Raw genomic sequence first — 25,215 nt, 5'->3', positions numbered from 1 at the left:
GTTGCAATTATATGCGTGACACAAATATATCAGAATTGATTGAGTGACTGATAATTACATGAATATTGTTTGATGGCTTACGTTTACTCCACCAGTGTGTGCAGAGATGGAAAGGTCACCTGCGACACATCCACCTGTGTGGCGGCCTGTCATTGGTCAGCCTGGTCATCATGGTCACTGTGTGATATTACCTGTGGTGTGGGTTTACAGCAACGCTTCAGGTGAGCTTATTTTATTCAGTACATGTTTAGAGGGCCTTATTCTGTAGTGGATGGAAGCCCCTTAAAGCTTGCTCATTTCACTCTCCAATAGGCTCATTTGATCAGTTATTTTACCTTACAAATAGAAGGTGTCAATCAGAGAATGCTGTAACCAGATTTAAAGAGTTGATTTCATCATCCTTTTCTTCACTGCCATGTGCAGATATGACAGAGGATGGCTACCTAAATTTTACTCCAGTAGAACTTGACTCTCTTGTTGACAGCACTATAGCTTCAATGCGTACAACACTGGACAATGTTGCCCCTCTGAAAAGGAAGGTAATCAGTCAGAAGAGGTTGGCTCCTTGGTATAATTCACAGCTGCGTGCTTTAAAGCAGACTGCAAGAAAGCTGGAGAGACAGTGGCGTTCCTCTAATTTAGAAGAGTCTCAATTAGTCTGGAAAGATAGTTTAATAACGTATAAGAAAGCACTTCGTAAAGCTAGAACTGCTTATTATTCATCACTGATAGAAGAGAATAAGAATAATCCCAGGTTTCTTTTCAGCACTGTTGCCAGGCTGACAAAGAGTCCGAGCTCTGTTGAGCCATGTATTCCTTTAACTCTCAGCAGTGATGATTTCATGAGATTCTTCATCAATAAAATTGTTTCTATCAGAGAGAAGATTAATGGAATCCTTCCCACTATTATCACTGATGTATCATCAAGTAGAGCAGCTTTAGAAGTATCTTTAGAACCTGATTTGTATTTAGACAGCTTCTGCCCAGTTGATCTCTCTGAGCTAACAACAGCAATAGTCTCTTCTAAACCATCAACTTGTATTTTAGACCCAATCCCAACCAGACTGTTCAAGGAGGTTTTCCCCTTAACTGACACTTCCATATTGGATTTGATCAATCTGTCTTTGTTGACAGGATATGTACCTCAGACTTTTAAGGTTGCTGTAATTAAACCTTTACTTAAAAAACCTACTCTTGATTCAGAAGTGTTAGCTAATTATCGACCTATATCCAATCTCCCTTTTTTGTCTAAAGTTCTTGAAAAAATAGTTGCAGTTCAACTTTGTGATCATTTACATAGAAATAATCTGTTTGAAGAGTTTCAGTCAGGATTCAGAGTGCATCATAACACAGAAACAGCACTGGTGAAAGTTACCAATGATCTCCTCTTAGCCTCTGATAGCGGACTTGTTTCTGTGCTTGTCCTGTTGGATCTCAGTGCTGCATTTGATACGATCGATCACAGCATTCTGTTACAGAGACTTGGAGTCATGGAGTTCCTCAGGGTTCTGTGCTTGGACCGATTCTTTTCACTTTATACATGCTTCCATTAGGTAACATTATTGGACAGCATGGCATACATTTCCATTGTTATGCTGATGATACTCAGCTGTACTCATCTATGAAACCAGATTAAGCCTATAGGCTGTCTCACAGTGATGCAGAGAAACTAGTTCATGCATTTGTTACTTCAGGATTGGACTACTGTAATTCCTTATTATTGGGCTGTCCCACATATTCTCTGAAAAGCCTCCAGCTGATCCAAAATGCTGCGGCCAGAGTTCTGATGAGAACTAACAGGAGAGATCATGTTTCTCCAGTTTTAGCTTCTCTTCATTGGCTCCCTGGTAAATTCAGAATAGAATTTAAGATTCTTCTCCTCACATATAAAGCTCTTAATGACCGAGCTCCATCATATCTTAAAGATCTCATTGTAAGATATTTTCCTAACAGAGCACTTCGCTCCCAAACTGCAGGTTTACTTGTTGTTCCCAGAGTTTCTAAAAGTAGAATGGGAGGTAGAGCCTTCAGTTATCAGGCCCCTCTCTTGTGGAATAAGCTGCCAGTAAATGTCCGGGAAGCAGACACCCTTTTCACTTTTAAGATTCGGCTTAAAACTTTCCTTTTTGATAAAGCTTATAGTTCGGGATGTCAGAGACCGGCAGGACACAGGACACAGGTGCAGGATCAATTTCAGAATAAAATAGTTCTTTCTTAACAAGTCTCTGGACAGAGAAATAAACACTATGAAAATGTCTAAGGCACGGATCACTATCACTAGCAGTGCCAGATGCCAGTATAAAACTTAATCAAAAGAAACAGTCTCTTCACTCCAGGAGGAAAACGAAAGGTCTATGAAAAGATTATTATTTAAATTTGACAACACTCTTCTAAAGAGGTGAACAAAGAAAACTCTCCTTCTAATGGAGGACCTACAGAATTTGACAAAGAACAAAAATCAAGCATCCACTCCTATAACGGAGGAGCTAAGAAACATTACAACATAAATCACTCAAAAGGAGCAAACCAAAATCAACTATGAAAATTAGTCAAGGCTAAACTGAGAATCTACACAAAACATTAACCAAATGAAAACTCTGAAGGAGATACGCTCGACTTCAGTGATCAGACAAAGGATCAAAATACTGAGTACCGCAATGGTCAAGAATCTGGAACACAAGGAATTAGGCTAGAGGTTTCGCAAGCTAGGATGAAGACTGTAAGGTACAACACACTGACCACGAGACAAGGGAAGACGAAGACTATATTACACATGAGGATCCGAGGGGAACAGGTGGAACCACTTGGGTAATCAGGGGAGACACGCAGAGGCAAGACACGGGAGGAAAAGCAAGTTAGCTGAAACGAGAGGAGTTAATTTCCAAAATAAAACCGGAAGTGACAAGACAAGGTACAAAAACTAAAAGTGTTCGGGGATCATGACAAAGGATGGCTCAGGTGAGCCTGAAACATCCCATAGTTATGCTACTATATGCCCAGACTGCTGGGGGAACTCCCATGATGCACTCCTCCGTGATATTGTGTACATGTGACATTATTGTGGTTATTAACTTGTGTTTCCCTGTTCCAACAGGTATCATTTGAATGGTGTTATGGTGTTTCCCCCCCCTCTTTTCCCTCTTTTCTGTCTTCTCAAACCCCAGCTGGTCAAGGCGGATGGCCACCCTTCCTGAGTCTGGTTCTGCCAGAGGTTTCTTCCTGTTAAAAGGGAGTCGTTTCTTTCCACAGTCCCTCAGGCTCAGGACGGGAGATTGGACTGAAGACAAGTTTCGGTGCAATCTGTTGGTTTCCTTAGCTAAGAAATTGCTTTTGAATTGGGTCTGTATGAATCAATTGGACTCATTTTGAACTTGAATGATTGGATCATGATTACAATGAATTTAATGCCAATTGGCTTGAATTGGACTATAATATTGAAGTGCCTTGAGATGACATTTGTTGTGACTTGGTGCTATATAAATAAAACTGAATTCAATTTTATTTTATTCAACTTTCTTTAACACACCTGAGATCAACTTTCTTTAGCACACCTGATTCAAATGAATGGGTCAGGTCTTTAAGCTCTGCAGAAGGCTGAGAACAACCCATTCGTTTGAATCAGGTGTACTGGAGCAGGGAAACATGGAAAACATGCAGGGCGGGGTGCCTTCAAGACCAGGATTGAGAAACACTGCTCTACACCATCATCCTCACTACTTTGTGTGTTCAGTTTCCTGGTTTTGTATGCTCATACACTCCTTGGTTGTTGTATTCTAGTACAAAACTTTCACTTTGTGGAAAGATATTCCAAAAGCTGTTGATCTTTTTAGCTTTATGATTTTTTCTTAATGCACCTGTTCAGAGCAAGGTTCCTCAGTCTCACGCAATACACAGTAGATCTGGATCAGGTTAAGGGTCTTTATCACTCTCTATTCTCTCTTCTTAGGTCTCTGGTGAATCCAACAGGAGTAGTCAAAGCTCAGCCCTGTCCTGGAGACTCCTCCGAGGCCCGTCTCTGCCACAGGCCTTGCCTTTCTGGTACATGAACTCATGCTGCAAGCACACCAAATGACACAAAAAATGTTTTCACACTTTTCCCCTAAGCATGGGGGCCTCTTTTTATTTCTCTTTATATTCCACATTGTTGTCCAGATAAAAGCCAATTTTCATATAAACAACCTAATTTTAAAAAAAGTTGAGATGCTGTGTAAAATATAACTAAAACGGAATGCAATATAATGCAATATTTGCAAACCAATATTTCATTCATAGTAGATCATAGAAAACCATCGAATTTTGAAAGTGAGACATTTTACTATTTCAAGAAAATGATTAGCTCACCGTCTCTAAATTGTCCCTAGGAGTCAGTGTGAGCGTACGTGTTGTCGTTTTTCTCTGTGTGGCCATGTGATGGACTGGCAACCTGTCCGGGGTGTACCCTGCCTCTCGCCCAATGCCAGCTGGGATAGGCTCCAGGCCCCCCGCGACCCTACAATTGGTTTAAGCGGGTATAGAAAATGGATGGATGGATGAATGCGATTAGCTCATCTTGACTTTGAAGGCAGCAACACAACCATGTTTCCCACTGTTAACAACATCTGGGAACTGTGGATACCAGCTGCTGGACCTTTGGGAGAGGAATGTTCTCTCATGTCAGAGATACTGAGATTGAACTGAGAGCTGATAACAAGCTGATTGCTCCCTTTCCTCTTTAATCTGGTAGACACAGCATCTGAGGTCCCAAAGGTCACTGACATCCAATATTGAGCTGTGTCTCATGCACACAGAGATGTCTTCAGATTCTCTGAAGCTTCTGACGATACACTATATTGCCTAAAGTTTTCACTCACCAATCCAAATAATGAAATTCAGGTGTTCCAGTCACTTCTGTAGCTCAGGAGGCTGTAGCTCAGGAGGCTGTAGCTCAGGAGGCTGTAGCTCAGGAGGCTGTAGCTCAGGAGGCTGTAGCTCAGGAGGAAGAGCAGTCGGCCACCAATCGGAAGGTCGGTGGTTCGACTCTGGCTTCCCCAGGATACATGTCGAAGCATCCTTGGGCAAGACACTGAACCCCACGTTGCTCCTCCAGTGTATCATTGGGGGTATGAATGTGTGTGAATGCTTAGAAAGCACGTAGTTATATCTTAAGACGTGCTGTATGAATGTGTGTGAGTGGGGTGAATGCAGCATGTAGTGAAGCGCTTTGAGTGGTCAGTTAGACTAGAAAAGCGCTATACAAGTACAAGTCCATTTACCATTTACTTCCATGGCCACAGGTGTGTAAATTTAAGCTCCTAGGCATGCAGACTGCTTCTACAAACATTTGTGAAAGAACGGGTCTCTCAGGAGCTCAGTGAACTCCAGCATGGTACCCTGATAGGAAGCCACCTGTGCAACAAGTCCAGTCATGAAATTTCCTCTGCTAAATATTCCACAGTCAGCTGTCAGTGGTGTTATAACAAAGTGGATGCGATTAGGAATGACAGCAGCTCAGCCAGGAAGTGGTCGGCCACGTAAAATGACAGAGCGAGGTCAGCGGATGCTGAGGTGCGCAGTGGTCACCAATTTTCTGCAGAGCCAATCGCTACAGACCTCCAAACTTCATGTGGCCTTCAGATTAGCTCAAGAACAGTGAGCAGAGAGCTTCATGGAATGGGTTTCCATGGTAACTGCATCCAAGCCATACACCACCAAGTGCAATGCAAAGCGTCGGATGCAGTGGTGTAAACTGGACTCTAAAGCAGTGGAGACGCGTTCTCTGGAGTGACCAATCACACTTCTCCATCTGGCAATCTGATGGAGGAGTCTGGGTTTGGCGGTTGCCAGGGGAACGGTACTTGTCTGACAGCATCGTGCCGAGTGTAAAGTTTGGTGGAGGGGGGATTATGGTGTGGGGCTGTTCTTCAGGAGCTGGGCTTGGCCCCTTAGTTCCAGTGAAAGGAACTCTGAATGCTTCAGCATACCAAGAGATTTTGGACCATTTCATGCTCCCAACTCTGTGGAAACAGTTTGGGGATGGCCCCTTCCTGTTCCAACATGACTGCGCACCAGAGCACAAAGCAAGGTCCATAAAGACATGGATGAGCCAGTTTGGTGTGGAAGAACCTGACTGGCCTGCACAGTCCTGACCTCAACCTGATAGAACACCTTTGGGATGAATTAGAGCAGAGACTGAGAGCCAGACCTTCTGTCCAACATCAGTGTCTGACCTCACAAATGCGCTTCTGGAAGAATGGTCAAAAATTCCCATAAACACACTCCTGAACCTTGTGGCAAACATGCCTAGAAGAGTTGAAGCAGTTTTTTTTCAGATTTTTTTCAGATTGCTGAACCTCTGCCCATCTTTACTTCTGAGAGAGTCTGCTTCTCTAAGGTTCTCTTCTTACTTTCATTAATTGATTAATCTCATTAGTCCTTGCATGTGAGTCAAGCTGTTTCTCTTCAGTACTATTTACTTTTCCAGTCTTTTGTTGCCCTTGCCCTTACTTTTGAGACACGTTTGTACCATGAACACAAAGATGAGTTAATATATAAATTTTTATATAAGATCATATATTTGTTTATTATTTTTCTTTTATTCCTGTCATGAAAGCGTACAATACAACAAATATATAAAAAGAAAAGAGATTGTGAAACATAATTTAAATCGACACTTTTCTAAATATGAAAGGAGCAGTTAGAATAATCTGATTCTTATTTATAAACTGCTTTACTTTAACAGAAAGATGGTCTATTACTTCTATTTACATTCACCATCAAACACACTCCTATTAACTGCAACATAGAGAAAAAACAAACTAGTCCTCAAAATAAGTGAGTAAATATAAACATCCAGTTGAAATTTCAGTCTATAATGTCTAATTGTTTTCTCCTTATACATTTTTTTAACAGTGAAATATCTGAACAACCTTTTAAATCATTATGTTGAGAATTCTCTGCCACAGGCCAGACTCCAGCAACTGAGATTCAATTCAATTTTTCAATTCAATTTTATTTATATAGCACCAGATTACAACAATTGTCATCTCAAGGCACTTAAGTACTATAGTCCAATTCAAGCCAATTGGAATTCAGTTCATTGTAATCATAATCCAATTAATTCATATAGAGCCAATTCAAAAAATTAATATCCTAGCTAAGGAAACCAACAGATTGCACCGAAACTTGTCTTCAAATTCAGATACACATTTGTTTTAAATTGGTATGAGCCATTTGATGTTATATATATATTATGTTGAATATATAATATATTTCATGAAATAGGAAAATGTCTCAGTCAACATTTAACGTTTTTTTTAAGTTCTATTGTGTATTGAATTTTGAATGATGACATTTCCAAATCATTGCTTTTTCATTTTGATTTACACTTTAGACTGTTTTTATGAATTTGGGTTGTACATGTATGAGTTGTGATCAGCATGATGACTTTATCATGTGGTGAAGTACTACCAGATGATGTGTGGAGCAAGTGGACCAGCTGGTCAGAGTGCAGTAAAACATGTTTCAGCCATGTTGATGACGTTGGAATAAGACGACGATTTCGCAGCTGCAACCACACACTCACAGTGTTTAACCACACACACACACAGTCTCTCTGTGATGGAGACAGTAAGGAGGAGGAGCCATGCAGCACTTTGCTCTGTCCACGTAAGTCAAATATAGGCACGCATACAGAAAATACTTCATCCAGAAATCTTTAAAGGTACATCCTGAAAAGTAATTGCTGTATGCTTCCAGTGCATGGTGGTTGGTCAGTCTGGTCACAGTGGTCTCAGTGTTCATCTGAGTGTGATTCTGGTATCCAGACTAGAGAAAGATTCTGCAACTCACCAGCACCACAGCATGGGGGTAGCAGCTGCACTGGACCTCACATTCAGACAAGCGACTGTAACTCCCACCCCTGCTCAGGTACTCTGTCATATTCACTTGAAATAATACTGAATTAGATTAAGCGGACATAAAAGATCGATGGATGGATGGATGGATGGATGGATGCATGGATGGATGGATGCATGGATGGATGGATGCATGGATGCATGGATGCATGGATGGATGGATGGATGGATGAATGGATGCATGGATGGATGCATGGATGGATGCATGGATGGATGGATGAATGGATGGATGGATGAATGGATGCATGGATGGATGGATGCATGGATGGATGGATGGATGATGGAGGGATGGATGGATGGATGCATGGATGCATGGATGGATGGATGCATGGATGGATGCATGGATGGATGGATGCATGGATGGATGCATGGATGCATGGATGCATGGATGGATGCATGGATGGATGCATGGATGGATGGATGCATGGATGGATGGATGAATGGATGCATGGATGGATGGATGCATGGATGGATGGATGGATGATGGAGGGATGGATGGATGGATGCATGGATGCATGGATGGATGGATGATGGAGGGATGGATGGATGGATGGATGCATGGATGGATGGATGGATGATGGAGGGATGGATGGATGGATGCATGGATGGATGGATGGATGATGGAGGGATGGATGGATGCATGGATGGATGGATGGATGCATGGATGGATGATGGAGGGATGGATGGATGGATGCATGGATGGATGGATGGATGATGGAGGATGGATGCATGGATGGATGGATGGATGCATGGATGGATGATGGAGGGATGGATGGATGATGCATGGATGATGGATGGATGGATGGATGCATGGATGATGGATGGATGCATGCATGGATGGATAGATGGATGGATGGATGGATGGATGGATGGATGGATAAATGGATGCATGGATGCATGCATGGATGGATGGATGGATGGATGGATGGATAAATGGATGCATGGATGCATGCATGGATGGATGGATGGATGCATGCATGGATGGATGGATGGATGGATGGATGGATGGATGGATGGATGGATGGATGGATGGATGGATGGATGATGGATGGATGCATGGATGGATGGATGGATGGATGGATAAATGGATGCATGGATGGATGGATGGATGGATGGATGGATGGATGGATGGATGCATGGATGGATGGATGGATGGATGGATGGATAAATGGATGCATGGATGCATGCATGGATGCATGCATGGATGGATGGATGGATGATGGATGGATGGATGGATGCATGGATGATGGATGGATGGATGCATGGATGCATGGATGGATGGATGCATGGATGGATGCATGGATGGATGGATGGATGCATGGATGGATGCATGGATGGATGCATGGATGGATGGATGGATGGATGGATGGATGGATGGATGGATGGATGGATGGATGGATGGATGGATGGATGCATGGATGGATGGATGGATGGATGGATGGATGGATGGATGGATGGATGGATGCATGGATGGATGGATGGATGCATGGATGCATGGATGCATGGATGGATGGATGGATGCATGGATTATACATTGATGCTTTGTCATAATGCCTTCTCAGTCGTTGCATTCTCAGTTGTTCCTTGCATGTCTTGTTTCCACTACTCTTCCCTCAGGTGTGTGTCCAGAGGGCATGATACACATGAGAGTAGCTGAGTGTGAGACTCAGGGGGGTGCATGTCCACGGGTGTGTTTGGATATGACCTCCACAGAGGTGCAGTGTGCCACTTCCTGTTATGATGGCTGTTATTGCGCCCCAGGTTTCTACTTGTTCAACAGCAGCTGCGTGCCTTTGGATCAGTGCCCATGTTACCATCAGGGGGAGCTGTACCCCGCTGCTGTAACCCTGCCTGTGGATGCTTGTAATAACTGGTGCTCTCTTTATTCATGGATCATAATAAAGTTCAGATGTTGTTCACAACAACCATAACTACAGTTTCTCATTGAATACATTCCTTTTCTAAAATCAAATATCACATGTTAATGTAATATGTGTCTCTAACAGTACCTGCATTAATGGAGAAATGGAGTGTGGGACAGCTGCCTGTCCAGGTGAGTGCTTTACTGTCATTTGAAATATCCTTCTTTTCTCTCTCTCTGCTTTTCCAGTTTTCAAACTTCATGCCTGGTCCCTTATTTTTTGTCTTTATGCACTTTCACACAAGGATAGTCCGAGAGACTCGGTTTGATTGAGGGAATGAAAAAAATGTGAGACCTTCATTTGCTGTGATTTACTTTCACACTGCACTTTTGCACTTTTGATCACACAGTTACAACGGTCCTCATGATCCACTGCCCTGCATGTTTTCGATGTTTCCCTCCACCACACCCGATTAAAATGAAAACACCTTATAAGATTATATCTGTGAAAATGTACATCTTTTCCTCTGATTATTCGATTACTGATTCAATAATTTTTTTCAATAAAATTGAAACATACTTTCCAAAAATTGATTCAGGGTTTAAAGAAACCTGTGAATCTGATCTAACAATGGAAATTAAAACCAGGTAAAGCCTCAGGTCAAGATGGGTTGACTTTAATCTTTTACTCGTTTGTTTAGAAGCAATTAAAGGACATCTACCATGAAACAAAGGATTATTAAAAGTCAAGAGACTTATTGATAATTTACAACCAATTACACTTTATTCATGTCGTATCCTTTTATTTAACCAGGAAAATGAATAATTGAGATTAAAACTTTTCCAAGAGTGAACTGGCCAAGACAGCAGCATAAAACAAACAACACACAACAAGACTAAATACACAAACACACAAACAACAGTTTCATGAAAAATACCCTGGAGATATCATAAAGCATTAAATTTTAGGGCAATTACAGGAGCCAGAAGAGCTAATGTCTCTGTCCTTTAAAATTGACTTGAATTCCCCAAAATTTCCCTGCATCAAAATGACATCCTGAGAGCACAGACCACGGTGGCTGAAGTTCCTACACAGAAGTAAGCATAAATATGCAGGAAGAAGTCCAACAATGCATTTATAGATAAAAACAGGCAGTGAGAGAGTCTGCACAGACATCCGTTTCTATCCGTCAGACAGAGACGGATAATTTGCTGTAGCATACAAAGTACAGTGATGTACACGATAGCTGCAATCAGTCAAAACGCAGACCTCAGTGATACAGAAGATCCAATTTTTTCAAATATTGGGCTGAAGTGTTCATGAATAGCAGAGCTCCATCATCCATCAGGGGGAGAAAGGTTGAAGTGATCAAATGCTTCCTGACTTGGTGTGAGAAACACTTTGTGTATAAAAAAGAAACCCAAATTAAGTTTAAGCTTAGAAACAACTTTGTTAATATGAGGTTTAAAAGATAGATTCTCATCAATCAGAATACTTAAATATTTGTAGCATCGGACAGTTTCAATTTCAACCCCTTGAACAGTTGACAAGTTGAGGAGGAGAAGTGGGAGCTGCTTGGCATCTGAAAATAGTATAGCCTTTTATTTATCTGCATTTATAACCAACTTAAGCCTAGTCAGACAGGACTGAACAGTGTCAAATGCAGACTGCAGAAGGTTAAGTGATTGGGAGACTGAAGAAGAATAGCAATAAATAACCGTATAATTGTTATCACACAGGTTGTTTGCATAAATTGTGAACAACAATGGCCCTAGTATGGAGCCTTAAGGCACTCCCTTTAAAACAGGAAGGAGGGAAGAAAAGGACCCAGCAGCTTGGACATAGTGTGTTCCACCTGATAAATAGTTTGGAGACCAGTTTACAAACTTTTGAGTTGTTCCCCAACTGATTTTTCAAGAACTTTGGTAACCACCTTTCATAAACAGGGAACCTTATTTTCAGAAAGAGTTGGGTTAAAGATGCAACCTAGAGGTTCTGCTATGAAATCTTAAACCTTAAAAAGAAAGGCTTGAGTTAGTCAGGTCCAGCAGATTTACAAGGATCTGACTTCTGTAAAGCCCTGTGAACCTCAGTTACACCAAAAGAAGAGACTAAATCCTGGAGCCAAATCATTTGACTGTGTTGGAAGATCAACTTTTTGCACATTCAGTTTGTGTGGATGCAATGATTCAAACAAGGATCCTGAGGAAATTAAATGTTCATTGAAGCACTTAAGAATAGCTGCTTGTCAGTTATGTTCTGTGCATCCTTGACAATTCAAGTAGGTAAGTCAGTAGAAATCCCTCTGTTAGCTCTCCTATCACTGCAAGTAGCCCATAACAGATCGAACTTTCATTGGTTCATTCATTCTTCTTAAAGTATTGGTGAAATAAAGACAGATAATGCCTTATTTAGAGGCTGCATCGTCTTTACCCCGTTCACTCTGTTATATGGATCTCGAGTTATCTAAATAGCTTCCGAAGGACGCTGACTTTCGCCAAAATGTTCTCGGTGAGTAGATGAACGTATTTAATGCCAGAAATAATGACTAGGTTTAAAAATACTGGAGTTCCCCTTTAAAGATGTCTGAGAACACTGGTGACAGCTGGGTGGCACAGTGCTGGGGAGAAGCCATCATTGGCCGTTTCATCTCCAAATGAAGATTTAATCTCTCTCCAAAATTTCTTAGGATCATTCACGTTTTGAGTAGTTTTATCTACATAAAACTGGGATTATTTAACAAGGGAAGAAAAGCAATTTCTAAGCTGTTTAAATACCAGCCAGTCACTCTGGGATTTAGACTGCCTGGCCTTAGCCCAGGCATCATCTTGACCTCTTAAAAGATTAGACAGCAGTGAACCAGGGGTTGTTTCACTCTTAATTTGTGGAGAGGGGCATGTTTTTTAATAAAAAAAATTAGAAGCATCATAAAAGTATTTCCAAGCCAATTCTACATCATCAAAAAGCGACATCCTAGACCAGTCAAAGTGCCATAGATCATGATGAAAAGCCTGCTCACAGAAATGTTTCACATCCCGTTTCAGAATTAAACGAGGCCTTGGTTTTAGGAGTTTAGCTCGTCTGACAATGGCTATAGCCCAATGGTCGCTTATATAATTTGCAAATATACCAATACTTGAATATTTATGCGGAAAAATAGTTAAGAACAAGTTAAGAAGAGATACTTTCTCTGGAAATTTAAGATTTGGGCATGTTGCCTCATTGATCATTTGTGTTAAACTAAAAGTATCAGAGACTGATTTAAAACAAGCAGAGACAGGGGATAGCCAATCCCAATTCAAACCTCCTGTAAGAAGGATCTCATTAAAATCTATATTTAAAAGCTGATTTTTCAAGGCTGACAGGGTCTCACTATTAGCTGACGGTGGCCTATAGCAACCCACAAGGGTGATAAAGTCACCCAAAGAAAGCTCCAACTTCAAAGCAAGAGATTCAAGCTGTCTTCTAAAGGAGAGACATGACTGGACAGTAACATAGAATTTGACATATATGCCACCACCTTTTTTAGGGCGGTCACATCGAAATTTTCTTTAGCCAGGTTTCCGATAAGACCAAAATGTCAGTGTCGGATGAATTAGCCCAAATTTTTCATGGCGTTGCTAACAGGTTAAAAGATGGTTTAGAGCAGATCATTAGTGACACACAATCTGGCTTTCCAGATTTATTTGGATTTATTAGGTCATAGTCATCTCCTTAGGGATGATGGGGTAAGGCATGCGATATGGTTGAACGCTGTTTTATTTTAAAGCCTTTAGAAAATTTTGGTTTTGGAAAGAAATTCAGAAAACTCTTTTCTTTAATGTACTCTTGTATTAATAGTTCTAGCCTGAGAAATTTAGAAATAATTTTTGACAAAGTCAGGTCTCTAGAACAGTGTTTCTCAATCCTGGTCTGAATATTGAGCAACATTTATGAAACACAACCTAAATATACAACCTTTGATTGTAATGGGAAATTAATTGATTATAAGTCAGCTAGCAGATGATACCACACTGTTTCTAAAGAATATTTTACAGGTTCAAAAGCTTCTGGTTTGAATTTGAATATGAAAAGAGGGGAATTATTTGTGATTCATGGTCATTCATCAGGGATCATTAACATTGTGGTTAAAACTTAGATATTTAGGGGTAGTAATACAAAGGATAAAAATAAGAGAAATTTTAAACATTTATCAAAAAGATCTTGAATATTTGGCTTCAAGGAGACTTTTCGATATATTTTGCCAGCTAAATTGAAAGCCCCATCTTTTGTAATCATATTAGAAAGAATGATGTTGTGAACTCATTTGAAGAGGAGGTTTAGATATGATTGACTTTGAGTCCACGAACCATCAAACTTAAATGGTTGCAATCATTCATTAGGAAACGGGATTGACTTTGATTCCATCCGCCTAAAAAAAAAAAGGTTTTGACCAATTTAGTGGAACTGAAGTTTTGCTTAAGTGTGATTTTGAAATTTCTAAATTGCAGATTGAATGATCAGATTTTCATAAACATGTTCTCCAGTAATAGAAAATTATTCATAAACACAACTTCTCTCCACACTTTGGGACAACAAGTGCATTTGAATAAACAGGAAATCCTTTTTTTTTATAAAGATTGGATGGATAATGGGGTGAGGTCAATTTGACATGGTATGTTTTTTAACATACAACAGTTTCATTTGTAAATGCGATATGGTGTGTCCTGAAAGCAAATTTAGCAATGATTCCCCTGGCTAAAGGGGCTTTAATGTATTCCTCATTCATAGTTTTCCTCATTCAAAATTTTAATAATTGACGGATGTCAGTTTGTAGACAAGAACTGCATTAATATATTTCTATGAACACACTTTATTTTCCATCACAATTAAAAAGAAAACATCTACTTAAGGATCTAACACAGTATATTTATTTTCCTATCCATTCCAAAGCTAAAGAAATACGTGAACCCACCCAACGATTGTCTCCATAACAAATTCAACATTGAAACAGTTAAACATCTTTTGTCTTCGGTAATACTTCCACAGACTTTTGGACAACACTGGTTAACCTGCAGAAAACAAACCTTTCAGATAATAACACTGAGTCTTCAATTAGAAATAAATCAGCAGAATTTGGACTTAATACTTTAATTATTTTAGCAAAGTGTTTTTATTCATAAATGTTGTTTTTTGAACATTTCTGCTGTTTTTGATGCTTTTATAAATGACCTAAATGACTTTAAAAGTTTGACTTTGTCAAAGCTTATATGTTATTTGAATATTTGAGGTAGCTTTTTTAAATGACTTTTGGACTTAAATATCCTTTATATTTGTATGTGTATTTAGTATTAAAAAATATTATCTGCATGCTTATTCCTTTGATACTGTTACAGGACAGTCATTATACTTTTTTCCCCGAAAGTGTGTTATATTGCCTTATTGATTATTTCAGTTTAAAAATATATTAAAAATTGCAGTTTCCTCAACAGAATGTCACTGTTCTCAAATGGCAAAAGCCACTCTGTGATTTGTCACCGTCAGCCGGTCGTTGGCCTGTTACATCAATAACACCCCTTAATGCATATGCAAATGTTGTGCCAACCACCCAACTTTACAACAAAAGGAGCCATAGGTCTGCCTGGAGTTATCCGCACAGCCAGCAGTGGAAGCTATTGGGGTCTTTCTGCTGTCAGAGAATGGTCAGTGAGTGTGGTGAGACACCAGGTTCAGTAGGATGCTAAGAGCAAAAGTGCAGTGCTGTTTAGGTTCATGATTTCTACAGCAAAAGTCTAGCCTAAGGGCAAACATCTCAGTAACACCGCCTGCCGGTGAGAAGAGGCTTTTGCCTTTTGAGAACGGTGGCAGACCACTGAGGAAACTACTGCTGTCAGAGTGGCCCACCATTGGCCACTTTTAGATCTCTGCTTTTCTGCATTTCCATTAAGCGAACCGCACTAGGGTTCTTTTGAAAATGAACCGAGACGTGCGTTTTCAGGCGGACCAGAGTTTGCTTGTTTGGTCCACATGGACCAGAGTTCAGATGAACTTTCACTCATGCCAGAACTAAGCAGACTATCTCAGGAAACTAACTGTGGTCTGTTTAAAGCTGACCAAACATTGCTAGTCTGAAAGCACCCTACATCTTTCTGTTTGTCAGTGGACTGTGGCTGGAGCAGCTGGACACAGTGGAGCGCTTGCAGTCGAACGTGTGATGTTGGTGTAAGAAGGCGGTATCGTTCAGGAACCAATCCACCCCCAGCATTTGGTGGTCACCTCTGCAAAGGAGAGAGAGTTGGGATTGATTCCTGCAGTCTTGAACCCTGCCTTGGTGAGAAGTACTTGAGTGCCATGTTTTCAATCGTAAAAGAAGCTAACTGCATAACATTTTATCTCGAGAATAAGTGAATTAAGCCAGCTGTGATGTGTCTGAAGGTGTAAAGGAGCCATGGACTGTGTGGTCACGGTGTTCAGTGACTTGTGGAGGAGGTTACAGGACCCGAACTCGTGGGCCCATCAGAATTCATGGCACCGCTCAGCAGTTCAGCGCCTGTAACCTGCAGCCTTGTGGTACAACAGAACACATTTTACAAAACATTCAGAACCCAGGTTTTCTACAGGGGGGCAGAATATGGTCTAGCAGCATGTATTTCAAATTTTTCATATTTTAGTTGTTGTTTTTACACAGGAAATGATAATAATAAGAAACCAAAAAAGTTAGCTATTGTCAAATTTAGTTAGAAAATACATTTTCTATAAAAAAATAAAGTTTTTGAAATAAGTTTTTGAGTATTCTGAGTGGGTGTGGCTTCTACTTGGTGTGTCAGGTGAAGGCAGAGTGTGTCCTCCAGGCCAGAAGTGGAAGCAGTGTGTGAGAGGGCCGGTGTCATGTGCAGACCTCACAATGGACCTCAGAAGGAACTGCACACCAGGATGTCAGTGTCCACACGGGACTGTCCTGCAGGTGGATGGTGGACAGAAAGACAAATGTGCTCACACATATGGCATAATTACAGCTTTGTTGCTCACAGTCCTTCATATTCACAGGATGGTGTGTGTGTGCGTGAATCTGCCTGTCGCTGTGATGTTGATGAAGAGCAGTACAAACCTGGAGACACTGTCCCCAGAAACTGCAATAACTGGTAAGAACAACTGACCTTCAGTTGCTATACGAGACATATCTAAAAGCCTGTTTGTGCTTCTGTTCATCGGTACACAAAGAAGGGATACAACTGATGTAACATGTAATATTTCAGTTCATGTGAAGGAGGAAGGCTGGTAAATTGCTCTCAAGTCAGCTGTAACGGTAGGAAGAGAATTCATCTTTATGACAGCCACAGATGTGTTTAGTTGCAATTTCTCTTATTTAATATCTCTTCAAGCCTAAACAGCATGAAGGCGTTGGATAGCCTCTGTCATCTCATTGTTTTGTTCTGTTCCTCCACACACAAACACACTCTCTACAGTGGATGGCCAGTGGTCAGTGTGGACTCCTTGGGGTCAGTGCTCGATGTCATGTGGAGTGGGTCTTCAGTCTCGGTTCCGGTTCTGTTCCAGTCCTCAGCAATCTGGCAATGGCCTTCCATGTGTCGGCCCTTACCGTGAAGACCAAGTCTGCATGACTGCCGCATGTGACCGTGAGTTTATTTGGTGTCCGTTTGCACGGACACAAAGTGGTCCGTGAGCAAGTGTCGAGTCTATTTCTCACACTTTATCGTGGTTTTAGTCAGTTACATTGAAAGTCGTATTTAGATCCCCTGCTAGTTGTGCACAAAAAGTGCCCAAAGTGATGTTTGCATTTCAAACGAACAGATCAAATCAAATCAAATTGTATTTATATGGCACCTTTCATACTTTAAAAGCAACACAAAGTGCCTCACAGAGGCTAAAAACAACAATGATAAAACATACCAACCCTCCCACCCCCATAAATACCCAGAGACAAACAGACACACACAAACAGACACACACACACCTGCATGCACACACAAACACACAGGCTCAGACCCACTGCACCTATCAGACAGAGACATGGCGGCACCCAGACCTAAGGCAGGGAAAAAGCCACCTTGGGGGGCCGACCACACAGAGGGCTCCCGGCCCACGACCACAGGGAGCGCCGCCACAGAGACAGTCCCGACCCGGGCAGACAAGAGGCCCCACACCAAAGTGCAGAGTCCTCCAGCCACCCGGGCCAGAGCAGTCCACAGAACAGCCCCCCCCTCAGTGGACCAAAAGCAGCTCCCAGTGGGGTAGGCCCCCATGAGGAAACACTGGAGCTAAAAACTGAAAGGCTAAAACAGTTAAATAAGATAAAAGGGTGTAAAATGAACAAAATAGATCAAAAGCTTTTCAGCTCGTATAGTTAAAATGTCTAACTAAAACGTGGAGTTTAAAACGTATAATTAAAATAATATAGAACAAAAATTAAATATGATAAAAAGTTTGATTAAAAGTAATAAAGAAAATCAATAAAATCAAATAAAAGCCTGATTAAAAAGGTGAGTCTTGAGCCTCTTTTTAAAAGCATCAACAGTCTCTGCGGCCCTGAGGTTCTCCGGCAGGCTGTTCCACAGTCGGGGGCCATAATAACTAAAAGCCGCCTCCCCGTGTGTTTCAGATCGAACACGTGGTATTGTTAAAAGGCCAGTGCCGGAAGGCCTCAGGGTCCGTGAGGGATAAATAAGAAGGCCCAAGACCGTTAAGACATCTAAAAACGAGTAAAAGAACCTTAAATTTGATCCTGAAACGTAAGGAGAGCCAATGGAGCGATTTTAAAACTGGTGTAATGTGCTCCTACCCTCTGGTCCTCGTCAGCACTCGTGTGGCTGAATTCTGGAGTAGCTGAAGATTAAAAATACTCTTTTTTGAAAAACCAGAGAGCAGGGCATTACAGGAATCTAAACGACAAGAGATGAAAGCATGCATCAGCACCTCCGTGCGGGCCTGAGAGAGAAACGGGCGGAGTCTGGCTATATTCTTAAGATGGTAAAAAGCTATCTTTGTTATGTTTTTGATATGTGGAATAAAACTAAACTCAGATGCATGGTACTGTCCAAACTGTCATGATGCGCCGGCTCGTTTCAGGTGACGGTGGCTGGAGTCAGTGGAGTAATTGGACAGGGTGTACAAAGTCATGTGGTGGGGGGATACAAAGCCGCAAGAGAGACTGTGACAGTCCCATGCCAGAGGGGGAGGGGAGATACTGTGAAGGGCTGGGAACTGAAGTCAGAGCCTGTAACACTGACCACTGTCCAGGTACTGTGATGAGTTCATACTGCACATGTGGTGTTGAGCCACGCAGACTTTAGGTCATGGTGAAATGTCTTGTAACAGATGGCTTTTTGTGTTTTCAGTGGCTCCATGTTCCCTGGTCCCAGGCACAGTGTTCAGTAGCTGTGGGCCCTCCTGTCCTCGATCCTGTGACGACCTGTCAGTGAGTATAACCTGGCTTGAGCCTTATTTTCACATGGTATCACTCCTCTGACACCTGGTCATTCTTACATACTGTGGATGGAAAGGAATTTCAGTAGTTTTTCATTTTTACTGTCTCTCAGCGCTGTGAGTGGCATTGTGAGCCTGGGTGCTACTGTACAGAGGGAAAGGTTCTGTCTGCTAACGGGACAGTCTGTGTGGTGAGGGAAGACTGTCCTTGCTTGGACCTCAACACTGGACACCGACTGAAACCAGGAGAGGTCATTGAGGCCCCCGATGGATGCAACAACTGGTCAGAATAATACACACACGGGGAATGCATGGAGCACATTAACACACACACTGAAATGGTAATCCTGGTTGTGTTCTCCAAGCTTCTCCACTGTTTCTGTGTTTCAGCACATGTGAGGATGGGAGCTTCAACTGTACGAGGGAGTCCTGCCCAGGTAAGATAAGCCAGCTAAAGGTTTCTGTGTATGTTCAAAATGTCTTTCTTTCAGCATGACTCATATCATACAATATGAATAGTAATATAGATAATTAATCTCTGTGTTGCCAGTGTCAGGTGGCTGGTGTGAGTGGTCACAGTGGACTCCCTGTTCCAGGACCTGTGGGGCAGAGTCAGTATCCCGTTACAGGAGCTGTAGCTGTCCTGAGCCAAAGACCGGAGGGGATCCCTGCCCTGGAGAACAGGAGATGCACAATGGGATTGGAGTTCAGATCCAGAGACAGCCCTGTCCCGTCATCTCATTCTGTCCAAGTAAGATGATAACAGTCAAGGGAAGAAACATTTCCTTGCAATCATTGTTGGTATGCAAATGTGTTTGTGGGAAGTTAACTTACTAAATCAGGGCCCTCGTTAATAAAATGGTTTGAGGGTTCTGTACTAAAGGTGTATTATATATTTCATATATATTATATAAAAATATTTATGAGCAGTTTTCACTTTTTCCAGCCTGGGAGCAGAGCCAGCCTTCTATACATGACAGCATTTAATCATAAATGATCAATTCAAAGCATCTCATGAATGCTGAAACAGAGAAATCAGCCTTATTAAGTGGAAAGTTTGACCACTTATGAGTATTTATGACAAAGCTGTATTGTAACATGTGATCTCAGGTGAAAATGAATATGTTAGGCTTAGATTTAATGTCCTCCAAAATAAATGTAGGCATGGGTCAGTGTCTCTGCAGGTGTGCACATTTTCCTGTTGAATTTTACTCTGGCATTTAAGCGGTGTCCTTCTCTCAGGCCCCGTTTTTGTGCGATTTTCAAGGCAACTTTGCATTGTAGTGACTTTATAGGGAGGCCCTTTATCTCCTTTTTCTGTCAGTGTTTTCTAGATTTTGTTACCTCCATCCGTTGTTAACTAGTAATTGTCTTTTGATTTGATGCTTTTTTGTTTATCATCTAAACATCTTTTTATCTTTGATTTCCGCTCCAGTTTTTTTCTTTTTCTCACATAATTTCTTTCTTTTCTGTCCACTACCTGTAGTACACGGTTCATGGAGTTCCTGGTCAGCATGGTCAGAGTGTAATGGCTGTGCTGGGTCATCCACCAGGACCAGGGAGTGTAGCAGTCCTCCTGCCAGATTTGGTGGTCTACCCTGTCTTGGAGAGAGCAGGCAAAGCCACGGATGCCACCACAACGTCACTGTGTGCGCAGGTCAGCATAATGAATAGTTTTATGTTAGCAGTGAATGTTGGTGGAAAAACACATAAACCAAAAATAAATGTCGGCTCTGCAGAAGATGTAGAGAGAAAGGAAACGCGTCCTACAGAAAACAGTTGGTCTTACTCTCTGTGTTCCTGATGGTGAAGCTGGGATGGAGAAGAGAGCCCACCTGCATGGAATCTGCATGCCAGCAGGACTGTTGAAATGAGATGTGGCCACAGAACAAAAACTGTGTCAGAGGTCAAACAAGCAGCAGACTTCACAAATCATCAACCTTTTGGTCTCAGATTTCAGTTTCATTGGTCAGACCACTTTTAGTTATGTGTGTAGTAATGTATAAAGTAACTCGTGTCACTTCACTGTGTGTGTTCATTCTTATTGAACATATGTTTCTTAAAGACTGTGGTGGAGGCCTTGAAGAATTGCCTTGCTGGAAGCCTTGTCCTCGCTCCTGTTCAGATCTCCATGGTGACACAGAGTGTTTGGACTCCCCCGGGTGCAGCTGGTCCTGCGGTTGTCAGGGTGACATGGTGTTGCAGGATGGAGTGTGTGTGGACAGGGAGGAGTGTCGCTGCAAATACCACAACAGTTCCACCATTGGTTTGATCAACTTTCTGTTTATGTGGAAAATGCTTATGGAGGTTCTGAGTAAACTGAGCAGTCTGAGATGAGTCTCTGTGTTGCAGTAATGTCAGTGGTCAGGTAATGATTTGTTATTCTTACTGCACAGCTCCTCTGGATTCCAGTAATACATCATGGGTATGGCCTGTTGAATCTGATTGGCAGTTTGTTGATCCAGGAGGCATCATCATCAGTGATTGCAAAAACTGGTACAAAAACAGCTCAACAACATTTCTTGTCTTACAAATGAAAAAAAACTAGACATTATAAAGATTTGATACAGCTTAATGCAAAAATACAAAGATTCTCACGTCTTCATATTTTCACGTGTTGTCTCATCTTTTTCAGCTCATGCGAGGCTGGTGTTCTCCATTGTCAGTCTGTCCCTGGTTGCCATGTGGACGGCGGCTGGGGCCAATGGGGAGCCTGGTCTGAGTGCTCACTTCCTTGTGGTAGAGGAGTCAAAGTCAGGAGACGCCAGTGTGATAACCCAGCTCCTCAGAGTGGTGGCAGAGGCTGCCTGGGAGTCGTAGAGCAGCTTAAAGACTGCAACATACACTTGTGCACAGGTCTAATCCACATTACAGCTCATGCATTATGTTACTGAAATTAGAAAGGATTTGGATTTTATGCCGCTGTTTAAAAGCAAAATGTATTTCCAGCATCAGTACTTGCTTTACATTCATGTGGTGACTTTTGGAAACAAACCAAAACAGTGACACATGAATGATGGTAGCTGAACTCTATTTACCAATTTTTTATTTTTATTTTGAAGCTTTTGCTAACTGCATGACATTACATAGATTTCAATCATGAGTACAAAGTTCTGACAAGATCCACTGTTTTTAGAATGAAATGGGAGGCATTACCTTGAGTTTGACCAGCAGTCATGTCTGTATTTTGTGAGCAGACTCAGTGGGCTCCTGGCTGCCCTGGTCTCAGTGGTCTCTGTGTTCGGTCAGCTGTGGTGGAGGACAGCAGGCCCGCTCTCGTCTCTGCAGCTCTCCACCTTGCGACAGCCTCAGTCGCCAGAGCAAAACCTGCAACACACAAGTCTGCCTCGGTGAGTCTCTGTTTCCTTTGTCACATGTGTAGCCATGGCATTAAGATTAGATTATTTGTAAAATGGGAACTGGCATTTCAAAAATGGCTCTCATTTGAGGACTGTGTTCTGAGCATCTTTAATCACGTTGCTGTGTTGACATTATTGTACAGATGTGGGCTGCCCTCCTGGCAGGCTGTACAGGGAGTGTCAACGTGGAGAAGGCTGTCCTTTCAGCTGCGCTCAGGTCAGTGGCAGAGATGGCTGCTACTCTGACGGCTGTGAGGAAGGCTGCCACTGTCCCCCACACACCTACCAACATCATGGATCCTGCCTGCCGGTGGGTTCCCAGCAACCTGAAACTTTATAAACTGTGATACATCTTAATAATGTTCTTATTAACACAACAGCATAACAAGAAATGTTTCTGAAAACTGATGTTTTGCAGTTTGTGTGTTTCAGGAGTGTCCGTGTCTGGTGGATAAAGAGTTTCTGGCCTCTCTGTGGAGTGTGTCTACCACACCTGTCTCATCCCTGCTCTCCCATAACATCTCAGAGGGGATGGAGCTCCAGTCTGGAGATACAGTTGTGCATGGCTGCAGCATCTGGTGATAATGATAATATTAATAATGGTAGTAGAATAAATTAAAGAAAACAAACAAAGAAACAAACAAATTACACACACACATATAGAATAGAATAGAACAGAATAGAATAGAAAATACTTTATTCATCCCCCGTGGAAGAAATTAAAATAGTCATGTAGCTCATATATTTACAATGATTGCATATTAGAACAAAAATAACAAATAAATAAATAGATTTAAGAAGAACATGTCAGCAGTCACTATTAAAAAGCCTTATGGCTGTGGGGACAAAGGACCTCCTGAACCTCTCAGTCCTGTAGTGCAGTGAGATGAGCCTCTCACTGCAGCTGCTCCTCTGTCCTGCCAGGATGCTGTGGAGAGGATGTCTGTTATTATCCAAAACGGAATATAATTTCCTCCTCATCCGTTGCTCCACCACAGTTCTGAGAGGGTCCAGTCTTCTACCTACTACAGAACTGGCCTTTTTCACCAGTTTGTCCAGACGCCAACAGTTTTTGTCTGTAGTGCAACTCCCCCAGCAGACAGCAGCATAGAACAGTGCCCTCTCAGTGATAGTGTGATAAAACATGCATATCATATCACTACAGACAATGAAGGACCTGAGCCGTCTCAGGAAGAAGAGACGGCTCTGGCCCCTCCTGTTCACTGCTTCTATGTTAGCAGACCACTCCAGTTTATTATCCAGCACCACCCCCAGGTATTTGCAGGTCTGAACAGTCTCTATCTCCCCTCCATGAATGCAGACTAACTGGTATGGAGTTTTACATCTCCCGAAGTCCACCACCATCTCTTTGGTTTTGGTAGTGTTCAGGAGCAAAAAGTTATTTTTGGTCCAGCCATAGAAGGACTCCACAAGGTCCCTGTACTCCTTCTCCTGTCCACCGTGCACACATGCCACAACAGCCGTATCATCCGAATACTTCTGTATGTGGCAGGACTCTGAGTTGTACCTGAAGTCTGATGTGTACAGGGTGAAAAGAAAAGGAGCCAAAACAGTACCCTGCAGAGCCCCAGTACTGCATTCCAGTGTTCCAGAAACACATCTCCCCATCCTGACATACTGTGGTCTGGCAGTCAAATAGTCTATAATCCACGATGTCAGGGAGGGGAACACACCCATACCTAGAAGCTGATCTTTCAGTATGGGAGGCCGTATGGTGTTGAAGGCACTGGAGAAGTCAAAGAACATGATTCTCACATATGAACCAGGCACATCCAGATAAGCATATGCCCAATGCAGCATGTACAGAATCGCGTCTTCCACTCCTATGTGTTACTGGTAGGCAAACTGGAGGGGTTCAAGATCCTCAGCAACCTGCAATCTCATGCGACTAACAAGGAGTCTCTCCAAGGTCTTCATGATATGAGATGTCAAAGCCACCGGTCTGTAGTCATTCAGCTCCACCGTTAATTTGGGCACCGGTATGAGACAAGAAGCTTTCCACAGCACCGGGACTTTTTCCACTTGAAGGCTCATACTGAAGAGACTATGAAGAGGGACTGCTAGTTGACCAGCACAGTCTCTCAGAAGCCTTGGACAGACTCCATCTGGGCCTGCAACCCTTTCTGACAGAAGTCTCCTGAGCTTAGCTCAAACCTCCTTTATAGTTAGACAAAGAGGTTCACAGTGTATATGTTTGTTTGTTTATGTCTATGTTTATGTTTCTGTATTTAGCAGACACTTTTATCCAAAGTGACTGACAAATCAAGATATAACAAGCTATACAAAAAGCTAACAATAAACTACATAGAAGGAACCCAGGAGTCCGACTCTGTCAGAGGGGACAGAGTAGAGATAGGGTGCAGGCATAGAAAGAAGTGCAGAAAGATAAAGTGCAGAGATAGAGGGGGGAGGGAAGTACAAGGTAAGTGCTGGGATAGGAGATGCTCTCTGAAGAGCTGGGTTTTCAGGAGCTTCTTGAAGATAGACAGGGACGCCCCTGTTCTGGTAGCGCTCGGTAGGTCATTCCACCATCGTGGGACGACACATGAACAGAGTTTGGATTGTCTTAGGCGTGGTGTAGGAGCTGCTAGACGACAATCCTGGGACCAACGGAGGGACCCAGTTGGGACAGAAGCCTTTGCAAGAGCATTCAAGTAG

General features: G+C 42.1%; 1 protein-coding gene across 1 annotated transcript in view; it reads left to right on the top strand.

Moving 5' to 3' along the window:
- sspo (SCO-spondin) overlaps window positions 1-25,215 on the top strand; it is a 145,238-nt gene that overhangs the window by 77,162 nt on the left and 42,861 nt on the right. Inside the window, exons 63-86 of the mRNA XM_072378859.1 lie at window positions 96-221; window positions 3,947-4,038; window positions 7,441-7,644; window positions 7,735-7,905; window positions 9,510-9,765; window positions 9,899-9,945; window positions 15,894-16,064; window positions 16,169-16,303; window positions 16,561-16,697; window positions 16,781-16,875; window positions 16,990-17,039; window positions 17,200-17,370; window positions 18,821-18,991; window positions 19,090-19,169; window positions 19,291-19,460; window positions 19,568-19,614; window positions 19,728-19,928; window positions 20,664-20,834; window positions 21,243-21,443; window positions 21,574-21,673; window positions 21,813-22,033; window positions 22,375-22,527; window positions 22,680-22,846; window positions 22,969-23,114. Coding sequence (XP_072234960.1) covers window positions 96-221; window positions 3,947-4,038; window positions 7,441-7,644; window positions 7,735-7,905; window positions 9,510-9,765; window positions 9,899-9,945; window positions 15,894-16,064; window positions 16,169-16,303; window positions 16,561-16,697; window positions 16,781-16,875; window positions 16,990-17,039; window positions 17,200-17,370; window positions 18,821-18,991; window positions 19,090-19,169; window positions 19,291-19,460; window positions 19,568-19,614; window positions 19,728-19,928; window positions 20,664-20,834; window positions 21,243-21,443; window positions 21,574-21,673; window positions 21,813-22,033; window positions 22,375-22,527; window positions 22,680-22,846; window positions 22,969-23,114 — 3,483 coding nt within the window. The remainder of the gene's footprint in view (window positions 1-95; window positions 222-3,946; window positions 4,039-7,440; window positions 7,645-7,734; window positions 7,906-9,509; window positions 9,766-9,898; window positions 9,946-15,893; window positions 16,065-16,168; window positions 16,304-16,560; window positions 16,698-16,780; window positions 16,876-16,989; window positions 17,040-17,199; window positions 17,371-18,820; window positions 18,992-19,089; window positions 19,170-19,290; window positions 19,461-19,567; window positions 19,615-19,727; window positions 19,929-20,663; window positions 20,835-21,242; window positions 21,444-21,573; window positions 21,674-21,812; window positions 22,034-22,374; window positions 22,528-22,679; window positions 22,847-22,968; window positions 23,115-25,215) is intronic.

Source organism: Leuresthes tenuis, unplaced genomic scaffold (genome assembly GCF_036924035.1).
Source record: "Leuresthes tenuis unplaced genomic scaffold, fLeuTen1.0.hap1 SCAF_24, whole genome shotgun sequence".
Lineage (NCBI taxonomy): Eukaryota > Metazoa > Chordata > Actinopteri > Atheriniformes > Atherinopsidae > Leuresthes > Leuresthes tenuis.
The sequence above is the reverse complement of the archived record's forward strand: the minus strand, read 5'-3'. Positions and strand labels throughout refer to the sequence as shown.